This window comes from Equus asinus, chromosome 9, assembly GCF_041296235.1.
Source record: "Equus asinus isolate D_3611 breed Donkey chromosome 9, EquAss-T2T_v2, whole genome shotgun sequence".
NCBI classification, from domain to species: Eukaryota; Metazoa; Chordata; class Mammalia; order Perissodactyla; family Equidae; genus Equus; species Equus asinus.
In genome coordinates, this window is record NC_091798.1 from 86170648 (window position 1) to 86187448 (window position 16801).

A 16801-nucleotide genomic window follows, 5' to 3' on the forward strand; every position below is an offset into this window, starting at 1 on the left:
GTAGATGACATCATTTTCACCACCCAAAGACTAATTATAATCCATTACCACACACATATGCCTAATCACCCATTTTGCCCTCTTGCCACCCCACTTCCCCTCTGGTAACCACAAATACAATCTCTGTTTCTATGAGTTTTGTTTGTTGTTGTTTTCATCTTCTACTTATGAGTGAGATCATACGGTATTTGACTTTCTCCCTCTGACTCATTTCACTTAGCACAATACCCTCAAGGTCCATCCATGTTGTCACAAATGGCTGGATTTTACTGTTTCTTATGGCCAAGTAGTATTCCATTGTGTATATACACCACATCTTCTTTATTCTAGGGAAATTTTCTTAAAGCACTCTTTATTATGCCATTCTTTGCCTCAAAACCTTTAACAGTTCATTGCCGCGTTCATAAAAAAAAGTCCAAATAAATCAGCTTAGCATTTAAGTCCCTTCGTGATCTGGGTTCTGCCTACCTTGCCAGCTTTATTTGCATCTCTATGCACCTCATGATATGGTCACTAGTCCCCTATCTTCCAGACTCCTCCTCCATGCATTTACTTATGCACTCTGTTCCCCTGACAGGAAAGGAAAGCCCTTCCTTCTAGTTAGAGGAATCTCAAATTTCTGTAATAAAGAGACCCAAAAAGCACCACGGCTCAGTCAAGCTAGACATTTATTTCTCTCTCACACAACAGTCTAGGGGTAGCTGGGTAGTCCATAGTGGATATGCTGCCTTTTGCTCCAGGAGATTGTCCATGGACTAGGACTTGTCCTCTCTTGTTGCTCTGCCATCTCCTAGGATGTTTTCCTTAAATGCTAGGTAGAAGACAGGCTAAGAAAAGAGAAAGAGACAGGGGAATCTATGCCCAAGCATTTTACGGGCAAGATCCCCAAATTGCACATATCATTTCCATTCATATCCCAGTGGCAAGGATTTTGTCACATGGCCACACCTCACTGCCAGTGAGGCTGGGAAATGCAGCCTCTAGGTTGGCAGCCATGCGCCGTGTTAGAACTTGGGGACACACGGGGTGGCAGAGGTGGTTCAATTATTGAGAGAAAAAAGGGAAGTCTGGAGACTGGGTTCAGTTATTAGTCTCTGTGCTATCTTTCTTCAGTTTATGTCTCTAGAAATCCCCACGCCCCTACAGACCACACCTCCTTCTACCCAGTCTCTCTGATCTCATCACAGGATCTCCTTCTTCCACAGTCCTCCAAATAGAATATCAACTACCTCCTCTGAAATTTCATAGGTCTTGTACCTATAATGGAACTTGGCATATTTTACCTGTATACATATTAAAGATAGCTTGTCAGGAAATACAATGTGGTCAAAAAGGAAAAGGGATGTGTGTGCTATTGATTAATTTTGCTTTACTGTTTTATTTCACATATAAAAATTGTTGAAGACACAGCCTGTGCCAATCTCTTTATTCTGTATTTCTAGAAGTGGTGTATGCAGGAGTAAGCACTCAATAATGCTGGCAAAGATAACATTGCTTTTTTCAATGCACTGATAATTTATCTTCATTTCTTATAAAATTAACATTTTAAAAAGTAACACAAATAAATTTGATCTAGAGAAATTATAATTTTTAGGAATTTTTTAGAAACAAAATTACTGTAAAAGATTTTCAATTAAACAAATGTTCTAAAATTTTACTAAAAATATTTTTAAATAATGATGTTTAAACAAAGCATGTCTGTGCTCTTTGCCCTTGAGTAACGATTTACCAAAAGCAAACAAAATCTTCAAATAATATTTATGAATCATAATAGATTTTTAATTTCTCTATTTAGGTTTTTTGTTTATTGTTTGTTTTTTATTCTGTTTGATTTCTTTACTCCAGTTGCCAACATCTCAGCTACTTGTGGGTTTATATCTTCTTATTTTGACATAACTAGCTTATACTTTCACACAAAGCTTAGAACATGAAACAGCCTTCACTTCGACTGTGATAAAATATTTTGTTTCATTTCATGATGTTTTAATACAAACCAAATACCTATAATATTTAGTTGCACATCATAGTAGATGACAAGTTATAGAATTTCACTATTAAAATGCAAATTTTGAATATAGTACACCAAATAATAAAAAAATACCTATTTTTCTTTCAATATTGAACTATAAATTATGAGCAGGGAGTCATTTTCTTTGATTAATAACCTCTCTGACCAGGCATAATGAATATTTACACATTATTCTATGTTGGCAGAGTGCTTAAAATGCCTGAAACAATAACTATTATCAAGCAAAATATAAAGAAATTTTATGTAAGAAAGTCTGTCAAACAATAGGAGTCTAATAAATGTATGAAATATATGATAAACTCCCTTTACTTAAAACACAGAAAAATTATAACAGCTTCCTATTAAAATTTTTTTAGAACAAAAATTCAAGCTTGTCAGTAATTTGAAATCTAAATGCATGTAATAGCCTGAGGGAACTGTAGTAAAACGGTTGTTCCCAGACTGAGTTATAAATATCGAAATACTTTATTTAAACATCTATGTAATGTCCTTTGAAACATGTTATTTTGAAATTACGTTAAAATAGAACTCAAAATACATGTACCTATAAGACTAAGCCTCTGACACATTTAATAATCATGCTTTAAAAGGCTATAAAGCTGTGGTTAATATTGAATATGTTTAAAAATATTAATATGTTGCCCTTTCTGTATAGTTAAAAAAATCCACTCAGGCAAACTTTATCTTAAAAATGTAACTGCTGATTTTATTGGCAAACCTATAATAATGCATATGATCAATCTTTACTTAATTATTTTGAGTCGCAAACACAATTAATAAATCATCTTTGAAGTGCACTGACCATAATCAGTATATTCTGGAACAAGTCCAGGGGGCCATTAATCAAAACACGCAGCAAGAAAAGTGAAAGCCACAGCCTGAACAGTTAGGTAAACACACAGCGCAGCTAATAAAAACCTATCTCGTTTGAAAACCACCACTGTGTTTACTTTTGCAACTAAGATAAACATTATGATAAAATTAAAGTTGTGAAAAAAAAAATGAGGTTTGCTCATGATGACCAAAGTAAAAACACAGCAATTACACATACATTTTATGTCCCTAATTTGACACTAAAGAAATTTAAAGTTCAGTTACCAAAAATCTTCAAGAATTAGATATTTGAATCTGATGAATTATATTATCCATGTTAATTTAAACATACATACACACATTTCAAATATGTTGAGTTTTAAAGTAGAAAAAAAGCAATAAATTGTTAGGTATTTTTAAGAATCAAGGTATAAACATGAAAACAGGTTCTTTTTGAAAGACTAGGATGGCCAACTACCATATTCTAAATTGATTAAATTGCAAAAAATTAGTAAATGCTTCAGTGATTTGGAAATTAAATTTTAAATGATTAATAATATAAAATATGATAGAATACAAATGTTTATATATGCATATTTATATATATATCAAATTAATCAACTGCTTTTAAAAACTTGGCCTTTGAATTGTCTTTTCCTCCATACATATTATGCTATTGATTGCTAAATGGAAGAAAAGAAGACTTGCTGAGTTAACACATAGAAGGGTATGGGCAATCCTCATTTCCATAAGAATTATGAGGGAAGGAAACACTCCAGGTTTGAAAATTTCATAAACATAGTTTTCTTACCAGAAACAGGCTTCTAAGATTTAGCCCAAAGCTTGGGGAAAATAGTGCTTTAAAAATAACTGCACATCATATTCCTAGAGTGTCCTACTTAGATTGTGCTTTCATATACACGATCTCATCTGACTCTCATATCTATGTTGAAAGGCAGGCAGGAGGTACATTAACCCAGTCCTTGCATTTACAGAGCTCACAGTTCTGTTTCTACTGTGTTATTGTAGAAATTTTGAACAAGCAAACCTCCCTGAAACTCACCTTTATTCAACTATTAATAAATATAGATGTAAACAGAGCTCTAATTCACAGAGTTATTCTGAGAATTAAATGAATTAATGGAATTTAAGTGCTTAACACAATGCCTGGCACACAGTAATCAAATAAATATTAGTTACTGTTATTTTTGAAGCAGTAAATAAAGTAGCTAAAAAGTATGGTCTTTGGAATAAGATGATCTCAGATTCAAAATCACAGATGTAGCACTTGTCTTTGGGCAAGTTACTTAATCTCTCCAGGTCTGAGCTTCTTAATGTATGGAATGGGCATAGTTAAATGAGATAATGCATATAAAGGGCTTAGCACAGGATATAAGTATTCAATGAAAGTTAAATATTATCATTATTATTGATGGATTTAACTAATAACTTATGTAAATACAAGATGTCATTAACAAAAATTAAAAAGCAAATGACAATCTGGGAAACATAAAGATTAATATTTTTAGATATAGGAGCTCTTATAAAGCAATAGGAGATAAAGACCTCCACCGAAAATCAGCTGAGGTAATGGATAGGTAATAAACAAAAGACGAAATGCAATAATCAATAAACATAGAGAAAAAATAGATTTCTCTAACGGTTAGACACAAAAATTAAACAGTGAGATACTATTCATTGATTAAATAATTAAAATGATCTGGCAATGATCAAAATGAATTGGAAAACAAAAGAACAAAAGACAACCTGTGCTTGTGGGAGTACAAATTGTTAGAGCCTTCTGGAGGAATTCCAGCAAAATATAACAAAGAAATCACAAGTACATATGCCCTCTGATCCACTAATTCTACTTTTGGGAATTCATACCAAGGAAATAATCAGTCATATGTGCAAATTTATGTACAAGTATATACAACATTCTTAGTAATAATACAAATGTGGATAAGGCCTAAATGTACAATATAGGAACTGGTTAAAAAAGATTACGGTACATGTATACAATGGAATTCTATAAATATAACATGATATTGAAGAAATGTATCTATTAAAGTAGAAACATGTTTATAATATATATAAATTTGAAAATAGCAGGCTACAACATAAATGGCATGAGTTTTGTTTCGCACATAAAGTGTAGAAGAAGAAGAGATCTACAAATACACAGAGTACCATGGTGTTTGTGGTGGTCATCTCCAGGTGGGTGGGGTTATGTATCTCCTGGTCATCATTCTGTTTCTGTGTGCTTTCTGATTTTTCTGGGATAAGCATGTGCTACTTCTATACTCAGAAAACAAATAAAATCAACCTCATTTTATTAAAAAATAAGTAGATTCCTTCAGTAGGTAAGTGGATTAACTGTGGTACATCCAGACAATGGATTATTGTTCAGCACTAGAAAGAAATGAGATATCACGCCATGAAAAGACATGAAAGAAACTTAAATGAATATTATTAAGCAAATGAAGCCAATCTGAAAAGGCTATATATGGTATGATTGCAATGATATGACATTCTGGGACAGGTAAAACTATGGATTGAGTTAAAAGATTACTGGCTGCCAGGAGTTAAAGGGAGGGAGGGATGAATTGGTGGAGCACAGAGGATTTTTAGGGTAGTGAAACTATTCTGTACGATACTACAATGGTAGATATTTGTCATTATGTACATGTCCAAATCTATAGAATGTACAACATCGAGAGTGAATCGCAATGTAAAATACGGACTTTGGATGATAAAGATGTATCGATACAGGTTCATTGATTGTAACTAATCCCTAGTGGGGGATGTTCATAGTGGGGTTGGTTGTGCATGTCTGGGGACCAGGGTATATAGGAACTCTGTACTTTCTGCTCAGTTTTGCTGTGAACCTAAAACTACTCTGCAAAATAAAGTAAACAAGTAAATAAATATATAAATGAATTAATACTGGGCTTTTCCCTTCCCTAGTCTTAAATTTTACTTAGATTTTCATAATCCGTACAATGACGAAAACGTTGGAAGAAGTGTATCAGAAGGCAAACAAATAACTTTCTCCAAAACGCCATCACAAGAGGAGTCTTAGTAAATATTTTATTTTAAACTCCATTTCACTGCAAGTGGGTTACTGTGGGGAAGTGGGCTCCCTAGGACCCTGAAACACTTTGGTATGCATGATAACTTTGGTTAAGCAGCCAGGAGAACCTAAGATCTATAATTATTCCTCTAAACAAAAGTATATGTACTGTGCAATTTCATCCAGGATGATGCTGTAAGCTTCTTGTATAAATAGGAAAGAATTGAACTTTTCTGGTTCTAGGAAGACTATACCTTATAGAAACTCTATTAGTGGCAGCTGTGCAATATCCCACCCCACTCCAAGGAAGTGAGTAAATACTGTCCTAAGATATACAGCATCTTTTCCTGCTCCCTGTGGCCACATGGACTATAGTAAGCTTGGGTAACCCTGGCTAATTAAATCAGAGTTAATCTAAGAAGGGTGTGTGTATGTGTGTGCGCGCGTGTGTGTGTGTGTTCTGCCACCTACACTCACCTAAAATACTGCAGCTATACAACTACTTAATGGGACCACTTTATGGTTGATTCAGAACACACAGTTAAAACCTCTTCACTACAGTTCAAGGAGCAACATCTGTGAAAAGTTATAATTTAATATCTTTAATGTTGTTTGGAACAACGTGTTAGAACTCGGTGTTTTCAGAAGACATCCATCACATAGAAGATTAAATCATGTCTGTGGGCCTCACATGAGATATGTGAATGTATATATTTTTTACTTGCTAACCTGCAGAAACAAAGACTATATAAAAGTATCTAAAGCCTATACAAGTACTTATTTGTACTTTTGGCCCAAACTATTTTAATGGTTTCATCTTGCAGCTGAGACGATGATGAACTGCTCCTTCTAGGAGTGTACCAATGTGTTCCAATCACTAGAATTCTCTCAGAAAATAACCCTGCTGCTCAGAGAGCCATCAACTGGACAAGCAGGAGGTTTTCTGACTAGCAGAATTGTGGGAGAGGGAGACAGAGGTCCCACGTACACAGCAACAAATTTTTCTTCAGATACATTTAATGCCTAATACTCTATAATTACGGTCAAAAGGTTCTTATATTTTTAAGATCATTGATGCTTGAGAATTTTGAGAGTTCATATCCTAAACTGGGGCCTTGCAAAATGCTATCCCTTGGACTGTTACCAAGCCCTTTTTGGGAGGAGGGAGGTAGACTGCATGAGGGTGCTATGCTTAAGGACATTTGAAAAATGATTTTAAAAAGTCAAATGAATTCTTTAGTATGGGGTTTTTCAAAGCTTTTAACATATAAATCTCCAAGTTTTTGGGGTTGGAGCATATGGAAGCATGGGAGCTATGGAATGCAGCAATTTCTAAACTTGTTTAGATATGGAACCCTTTGTAGGCTACTTATTAAGATCTCCTTTAAAAACTTTATAAATTCTGCAGAACAAAGTCTGTGAACGATATTGTAAAGAATAATTCTGGACTCATTATCATTTAACCTCAATAAATGCCTTGACTTTCTTCCCTCCACCTATCCAAATCTCAGAGTCGGAGGCATTTTGTTCCTACTTATATATTTAACTCTTCTCCTGACCACAGGGACCAATGCTTTTTCTCATCAAGGATCATTTAAGAAGGAGCTCAAAATTAAGTTAGAGTTGCTTCAGACCTGCAATAGCGCTTGTTCCTGCCCTAAGAAGAACTTTACAGCCCAGTTTTGGTAAGCAGTCTATTATCGTACATCCCTTACAGGACTCCCTGTGTTGGTCTCCAGCATAATCTTGATTTGGTTGTAACTCGGGTATGGCTCTCTTCTTGTCCACCTCTCCCAGGGTCTGGAGCCCTGATTCTAAGACAAATTTTTCATTGAAAGGTCCCTTGTTCAGATACTAATATCAATATCTCTTAAAACTAGTTTGCTTTTGAGAAAGAGAACCTACAGAAAAGAGAAACAGAACAGCTATAAGGAGGTAAAGTAGAATTTTCAGGTGGGAACAAATGGGCTGAAACAGTGGAAGGAGTGATAAGCATTAAAGTAATAATTAAGTCATTTAATTTGAGAATTTTGTTAGTTGATTTTATTAACTGGTTGCTAATTTCAATAAGACTGGGACATTGCCTCAATTTAGACAAATAAGTAAATAATGACTGGATTAATTAAACAATTTGTTAAAATAATCTAACTAGTCTACCTGGCCACAATGACTTCCTGTCACACCAACAGAATGCTATTAATAGAGTTTTATATTAGCTTTTTTTTAGGATGTCAGAAGAATTAATGAGAGCTCTTAAAAAAAATTTAAATGGAAAATTATTCTTTGGTTATTATGCTGTATAATAAAGCTATACCTCATTAAAAATTTAAGTTGGGTGCCTAATAAAACACGAATATAGTGCTATTTCATTTAGACACATATTGTTCCATTGCCTGCTTATACAAAGTAATTTTACATTTACACTCAAGATTTTACCTGATGATGTTAATAAAGTATACAAATATGAAACTAATTTTACAATTTCTGTAGTCTTTGTCAGCTGGTTCATTTTGTTTAAAATATGGAATTAAAAAGACATACCAAAAAAACTCTACAAATCGTAATTTCAAGTGATGCAAGATAGTAAATAGCAAGGAATGCAGAGCATATGGTTATGTTGAATAATGACTCCTAGTGTTGATGCTAGTTGACAGAACAGGATGAGTGTTCCCCAAGCAGAATCATATTGTGTGGATTAGTCACACTAAATTTTTTAATGAATATTTATCAATATATACCAGATTCAAGGATTTCAGAGTCTTACTAAAAGCAGGAAATCATCAAAGATCTAAAAATATTCCTGAAAAAAGCATTTATATTTACCAAAAAAAGGGCAAAATGGCAGTAACAATTCTACACCTCAAGACTGCTAACACATGCCAATTCAAGCTATTAGCCCTATGAGCACTCTATATAAGTTTCAGTATGTTTTCAATTTTCTAGTTTCCTGTGTTTCAAAAGAATGAAAGTTTTATCATTGGGAATACAAAATTGTACAACATTAAGCAGTTTGAAAGTAGACCTAAAAAGAAAGAAACTAAGTACAATAGCTTGAGATAATTTTAAATGATTATATCTAAGAAGATGCAATAATAACCAAAATATCAGAGTTTTCTAGTCAATCCGATATTTTGACAACTCTTAAGAAGAGTTAAAAAGCAGTATCAAAAGGTAGGGAAAACAGATGAAAAATCCTCTGTGATGGAGAAGCAGAAATGCTACTATATACATGAGAAAAGGCTGAATTTATAACAAGAGCCACACCACCAGATTTGGTCTGGCCTCTGAACAGCCCTCAGCCTCAGCGCATTCCCTCCCCTTCTTGCTCCCTCCACTCCCATCACACTCACACATTCCCCCTGGGTGCATGCCTAAACGCTCTGCCCTCAACCCTACTACTGTACTCCTCGTATCTATGTTATGATATGGTTAAGACTTGTCTTTTCTCACATAGACTAAGCTTTATGAGATAAGAGACTGTGTTTAGTTTGCTCAGCAATGTGTGCCTAATGCTCAGCATGTAAACATCTGTTAAACAAATGAAAGAGGGAAAGCCATGGTCAGAATTCTTTTGTTCTCCACAGACAACAGTATCTACTGTGCATTTCCACAGACAATGTGAAATCATGTGGTAGTCACACAATGAATGGAAATTTTACTGAAAGGGTATTGCAGGACGCACAGAGGAAATAACATTGTGAGAGATTGACAAAAATGTTGAAATCTAGCATATGCTTAGAATTGAAAACAACGAGTGAAGTCAGTATCCTAGATAACTTTAATGGGAATATAATGGTTAATACGCCATGGCAATGTGAACGATAAACTCAAAACTTTCTGTGCAATCTTTTCTTCAGCACTAAGAGAAGTATACAGAATTGTGTAACACATTCATTCTCAGTTAATTTTTTCTAGTTAAACATGGCTAAGAATACAAGGAAAATGAATATGGCAGAATATCCTTGTTCACAAACAAAAGTCTTTAAGTATTCAGAATTTTGAAAACTCTTGATAATGGTCATCTGAGAGTTACTTTTATTCAATGTCCTTAGAACATATGCTTAAAGAGATACCCACCCAAATATTTCATGACTTTTACCAGGTAACACAGGTTTATAAGCAAGCAATACCTTCTTCAGTATAGTAAACTGGAAGGAAACAACATGTAGTCAAACAGCTCCACACACATTAGTAATTGGTTAATGCTGAACCAACAGTTTAATTTGGTAAGATAATAACAGTATTAACACAATAATAATAATTAAACTGGGTTTATAGCTAAATTTGGCAAGTTAAAACAACTCATCCACATAAAGACAGCCTCTTATTCTCTTTTATGAACAATGGAGAATATGTCATTCATTAATCCACTGAATAATTATTTAAAATCACTCACTAGCTATGTGACCTTGGGTAAGTTACTTAAACTTGGTGTACCTTTGTACAATACAGTATTTGACACTGTTGAATAGAATCATGTCTACAGTACCACTCCCCACTTTGTTCTTGAGATGCAGAGCTGGAGAAGGCAAACAAAGAAATATTATGGAAGATGCTAGTGGGAATGTGTGAAGGGCTAAAGGCCAAGGGAATTGATGTTTAGAGTTAGAAGCCAATATTTTTTCACCCCTAAGTAACAAACTAACCACATCTGCATTTGTTTGAGAGGCTACAGTAGAGTATAGTAACCTAACTGTGTACACGTTGTTTATCAGAAGTTATCAGAGAGAAAAGGTGTTTAGGAAGGTAGGAAATAGGTAGTAGTTTGAATGTGAAAGATAAAATAAGGGTTAATCATCAGTATTTGATGATTACTCATCAGCAGATTCTAAGGTCTTATTCTTAGATTTCTTTACAGTTATGGGCTTGTCTTGTTTTTTGTTTTGTAGAGGCGTTCTAATTTTTTTTATGAAAAGAATTGGGAAAGTAGAACTAGTATTTTGAATTTTAAGAGCCATAAAATTTCAGTAGGCTGTATTCAAAATGGAAAAAACACCCCAAAGTATAAAAAAATATGAACAAAATATATAATTTATCTTTTTGTTTAATTTGAGGAAAGGAAGAGGAATTGTAAAGTGGGGCATCATCAATATCTAATAGATAAATACTAAACTAATCCTTTAATCTTTAAAATTCTTCTTGACATCTAACATTTATGTTTCACTTCTACTTAGGGGCTGTTGAGCCTAAAAGTCCAAAATGAAATAACTGGTAGAGAGTTCAAAACAGCTGATATGGTTTATACCAACTTTTAAAGTAGGGAAAGTATAGAAAATAAATATTGGGGTCTGGCCCAATGGTGCAGTAGTTAAGTTCGCATGCTCTGCTTTGGCGGCCCGGGGTTCACAGGTTCGGATCCTGGGCACAGACATTTACACCACTCATCAAGTCATGCTGTGGAGGCATCCCACACAAAAAAAAATAGAGGAAGATTGGTAGAGCTGTTAGCTCAGGGCCAATCTTTCTCACCAACATAAATGAATAAATAAATAAATAAATAAATAAATAAATAAAAATATTGACATGATCATCTAAACATGGACAAAGAAAGGAAAACAATATTAATCGCATATATGCTGGTGGAAACAAACACATTACCTTTACTAAAAAGCCTAAATGAAATATTTAGTCTTGATTCAGATCTAAACTTCTTTCATCTCTGTACCGTGAATACCAGAAACCTGTTTAAGCAATGTAGCGTATTCAGAAAATGTTAGTTACCTCAAAACCTTACATTTACTTCACATGTACAGTGAAAGATCTAAGATGCAGCTCTCCAACCTAAAACCAACATATTTCATTCGTCCCCTAGACCCTGAAATCCTTATCAGACAAAACACTTAGACCAAAAGTTCCATGAGGACAGGGGCGTAGTCTATTTTCTACTCTCCTGAATCCCCAGGGTCCAATATTAAGCCCGGAACATAACTGCTACTCATAACTCATTTGCTTAGAGATTGACTGAATGAAGTACCGAGTTTTCTGAATATTTCAAACTGCTTATTGTAATTTAATTTTCTCCTATATTGATTTATAGAAATAGCTTTGATCCTCTAATGTTTGCAAATTGGAAATAATTTGGTTCATTATTTAAGAGATCATAAAATACTCTGAACTCTATGAAGCCAGGGGGTTATGAGCTAATGAATAAATTCAGATGATATACACAAAGTAGTAAGAGTTTAGCACACATTGGGTTTTTGCATATACTGTCTGAAAGCAGTAGGGACCCATTGTAGCACAGAAACGGTATTTTCAAGTACAAGTAAACCAGGCCAGTTGTGAAAAGAATAAAAACCCAATGATAAATAGACAAACAATTCCACTACTAACTGTACAATGCTTATTTTTATGTAAGAAACCGGAAAACTCCCTCCTGATGGGCTGTCAGTTTCCTGAAGGCATGGGTTGTGGCTATCTTGGAATCTCATCATCTACAACAGAATTCTGAAACTTTTGCTCTCAAGACCCTTTATACTTTTAAAAGTTCTTGAGGACCTCAAGAGCTTTTGTTTATGTGGACTATATTTGCAATATTCAAAATTAAAATTGAGAAAATTTAAAAACATGTATCAATTCATTTAAAAATAACAAACTCAGTACATGATAATATAAATAACAAATTCTTTATGAAAAATCGTTATATTTCCCAAACAAAAAATCTTGTGAGGGTAATGTTTTACAGTTTTGCAAATCTGTTTGACAGCTGGATTGAATGAAAACAGTTGGATTCTTATTAGCTTCTGCATTCAAACAGATGTGACTTTTTTTTTTAATTGAGGCAACACTGGTTTATAAGAAATGTTATTCTAATTGAAATATATGAAGAAAATCTGGCCTCATGCAGGTATGGAACTGAAGAGAAGATGACCCTGTAGATCACCAGAAAGAGCTCTGGGAACTCCCAGAGGTCCCATTCCACACTTTGAAAAACACTGGTCTACACTATCGTCTGTCACAAGGCTATTGCTCAATAACCATTTGCTAAATTAATGAAAAGTTTAGGGAAAAAGAAAGAAATTCTCAGGGCATAGATACATATATGCAAACACACAAATGATGTACACATTCATTTTTGACTCAACTGATAATATTATTTATAAATGCTGATTGTTTTGCTGCAATGAAATGTTAATTATCCCAATTTCTCAGCTCATTACAACTAAATTGAGATGTAGATTGAAGGAGAGTAGTCTGGATAAAAAAGCGAAAAACAGTAAAAATAATGTATATAATTCCAAAATTTAATAAAAATAAATGGATGACTAGAAAGATACTTTTTACTTGAAAAAGTACCAAGCTTAACAAAATCAAGTGGCTAAGAGGAATGGTCTATGGGTCTCTTTAAAGCAGGAAATTAGATTGAAACACTTTACTGAACACAAGCTGGATTCTAATATTTTTAGTATCCTACATGCCATTTCTAATTAATTCACGAAAACCACAAGAAAAAAATGTTGCTCACATTTTTAGCACTTCTGCTTTAAATATTAATAGGAATTAACCAAATACCAGAGAAAATATATTGATTAAAAGATTTTACAATTTCCAAAATCATAATTTTTGTTCTTTAAAACGAGGCTTAAGTGAATTCAGAAATAAAAATATAATTTTTAAGATTATATATTAGATTTTTAAAGATGTCATCTCACTCTGTTGCAAAGAATAACTTACTTTGCCTTTTCTTGATGCTGTTTCTCCTGAGAAGCCATTTTGGATTCTGTCCCAAGATTTTTTGGCATCCTCTGCCTCCTCTTTCTACTTGGTGCAATATCAGTGACATCAGGACTTGAAATAATAGAATCATCTCTTCTTAAAGTAGCTAAAATAAAATGACATAAAAATGTGACCCAACAAAATCATGCATATAATTTGTGAGTAAAGTATTAACCTGCTGCTTTAGCACTGATATAAAGTAACAATTATAATCAGCAAAATTCTTTTTTAAAAATTTATTCAGATTTGGTGAAGTGAGCCAGTTAGACAGTGTGTAATACTTTAATATCAATATTGTATATTGATACATATGGAATATACAATAAAGCATATTGTACACATGGAATAATCTGATCAAAATGGTCTTTTCCTGTCTTGGGCAACAACCTTCCCAAATGCATTACAGGCACAGTTTGATCTCTCAGTGCTAGAAGTAAATAGAAGTGCCTTAGAGGGACCTCTAAAAGGTGTTTGGGGGCAAAAATATTGCTATAGGAATAATATGAATCAAATTGATATTAAACAGCAATTATTAGCAGGAATGGGGACGTCTGCTAGCGATCCAGGGATAATTTCATAGACTTTTCGGCCAACTGTGGGGAATAAGCACAAGAAAAATGTAAGAAAATACTAACGAATGTCTCCAAGGTGGCTAAACCATTAAATTACCTGTAAAAGTATTTGATACACATGAGACAGAAGCAACAACAGAAACGGGCTTGATCTATTTTCCTTTATAAACAACTTAGTTCTAAAGAGCTTTAGGGGAGTTCAGAATATTCAGTCTTCCATCCAATACACAGCACATTCTGCAATACTACATGTTCCTGTAAAAGAAAAGAGCTCTTTTGCTACTGGCAAATAAAGAATGGGGTAATAGAGGGCTAACAGAGGCACTTTTGTTATTTGCACCTCAATCAATAACTGATGATTTACTAATTAGTATACTGAATAACAAAAATATGTAAATTGGTGAAAACAAGGCACAAAAACAAGCATGACAAACATTGTATATCGGCTCTCATGAGTGAAATTAAAGGCATTCGAGATACACAGATTGGTTAAAATATTTCAGAGACACTCCCCACTATTCTATGAACAGGGTATAAGAATCCAGAGAGGTCTGTTTACTCTTAGAGATAATGCCCTGTGCTAAATCTTAGTAGTTCTGTGTCTAGTTGTGAACTCCGGACAACTGTGGTTGCCTGATGCCAGGAACAATCGCCATTCCTGCCTCAGAAATCTTTATACTTGTCAAAAGTGAACATTTTATGTGAGGGGGTGACTGGGACACCTAAAAGGACAAATAGCTGAAAATTCTTCAAACTTACAGGACAGGTTCACAAATTATTTTGTGCTTACTTGCTAGTAAATATTTAATTGGTAATTGTCCGTATGTGTGGGAAAACATAGTCGGATGATTTATTATTATTATCCCACACTTCAAACTTCTTGGTGGCTACCATTATTTACCACAAAGAACATAAGAGTTGTGTATAACCAAGTGTTTCAGGTCACTTCACTGCACGATTTTTATTCCTTTCTCTTGACAAGTGCAGTGTAGCCTCTCTATACCATTGTCATGAGGAAAATGGGATGGCATACAAAGTTAATTACTGTTTAAATGAAATCCATATTTTTTGGTTTGTGTTTGCACCATGAGAAACAGTCTTCCCTTTAATTTATTACACACATGTAATAGCACATTGTATGGTGATAGCTTCTCTTAATTTATACATTCCTTTACAATGAAGTTTTAATAATATTTGTATAGGCTTTAATAAAAGGAAAAATGTTCCATCCTATCCTTTCCTCTCCACCCCACAACGCCAGAAACCAGCAAAAAGAGGTACTACTCTAATACCTAAGTATTAAATTCCTCATCTCAAGCATTCCTCAAATTTCAACCCATCCTACTTCTATTCTCTTCTTGGGCTAATGTTTGGTCCTCTTATTCCACTTGGTCTTGATGCTGGATACTATATTTCTATTCTGACGTTGGATCCCTTGAACAATGATTCTGGGTCTCCAAACAGCAAAGCTGTTTTGTCTACTACAACAGAAGGGATCTGAACTACATCTACAGGGAGTCAAATACAGGATTTCCAAAATCTCTACATTATTCATAACCTTACATATTTCTAAGAGCAACAATTAAAGCCTTCACTTGCAAGTCTTGCATCCCATTTTTAAGGAAAAAAATCAATTCATATTAAATTTACTAGGCTATACATACTCATTTTAGCTATGAGGAAGAGTGTGAATTGAGTTGGAAAAGAAAGATAAATGTTCAAAGGGTAATAAGGAGGAGTGTGGCCTGATTGAAGTCGTGTTCATGGGAGAGAGAGAGAGATGCAGGAAATGAGAAGGGATAATTATGAGCAGCAGAGAAGGAGGGGAAGGAAAAAGGAGACAGATATATTAAATAAATTTGCAAGCTTTCAACTCCAGGCAGAAGAGTATAAATTTGATACTGGCTGTGGTGTTTTTTCCTAAGGTTCTACATCCAGAATCCTCAGTTTTTAATATTATCGTCAGTTTCTCTGTCATGAGAATGTCTTTCACTGTTTCCAAGACTCTTGTAAAAAAGAAAAGAAAAACTATTGCCAATGAACTTACTACAGCTGAAATACTAACTGGCAGAGCTATGGGATGAATTTCCAATTCTCACTAGGTTCACTGCCTCTAGAAAATGGGGAATCTTTCCACAAGCCTTGCTATTGTAAAAGGTGGCTCCACAGAAAGCCACACTTCTTCCCGTCTGACAGAAGAGCTGCAGGAGCCTGGCAGCAGCAGTTCAGACATGAGAGCTGCAGAGCGTTGGCTTCCCTGGGTACTCTCAATGTCCAAACGCAAGGGCACGCTTGGCTAAAACGCCAGAATCTGGATAAACCCCATGAGTTAAACCACCTGGTAAACTTAAGTCTCTGACCATTAAACCCTTAAACCTCAATGTTTTTAGAAACAATTTTTCAAGTTTATAATTCATTATTTATCAGGGCCTCATTTTTTGTATCATATCTATGGATTTTCTTCCCTCTTCATATGATATATAGCTTCCCTCACAGAGTCTGCAAAACTCCTCTTCTCACCGCCCCCCAAACACATACACTTATCTTCATCCCTTGCCCCTCCTCCCCCCTCCAAAAAAATTAATGTCCTGAGGCATG

At 34.4% G+C, this 16801-nt stretch overlaps 1 protein-coding gene across 13 annotated transcripts in view; it reads right to left on the reverse strand.

Moving 5' to 3' along the window:
* Positions 1-16801, reverse strand: part of XRCC4 (X-ray repair cross complementing 4) — a 288469-nt gene that overhangs the window by 131820 nt on the left and 139848 nt on the right. For all 13 annotated transcript variants that reach the window (XM_044777890.2, XM_014857035.3, XM_014857039.3 and 10 more), the window contains one exon: positions 13590-13737. In XM_044777890.2, the coding sequence (XP_044633825.1) occupies positions 13590-13737 (148 nt within the window). The remainder of the gene's footprint in view (positions 1-13589; positions 13738-16801) is intronic.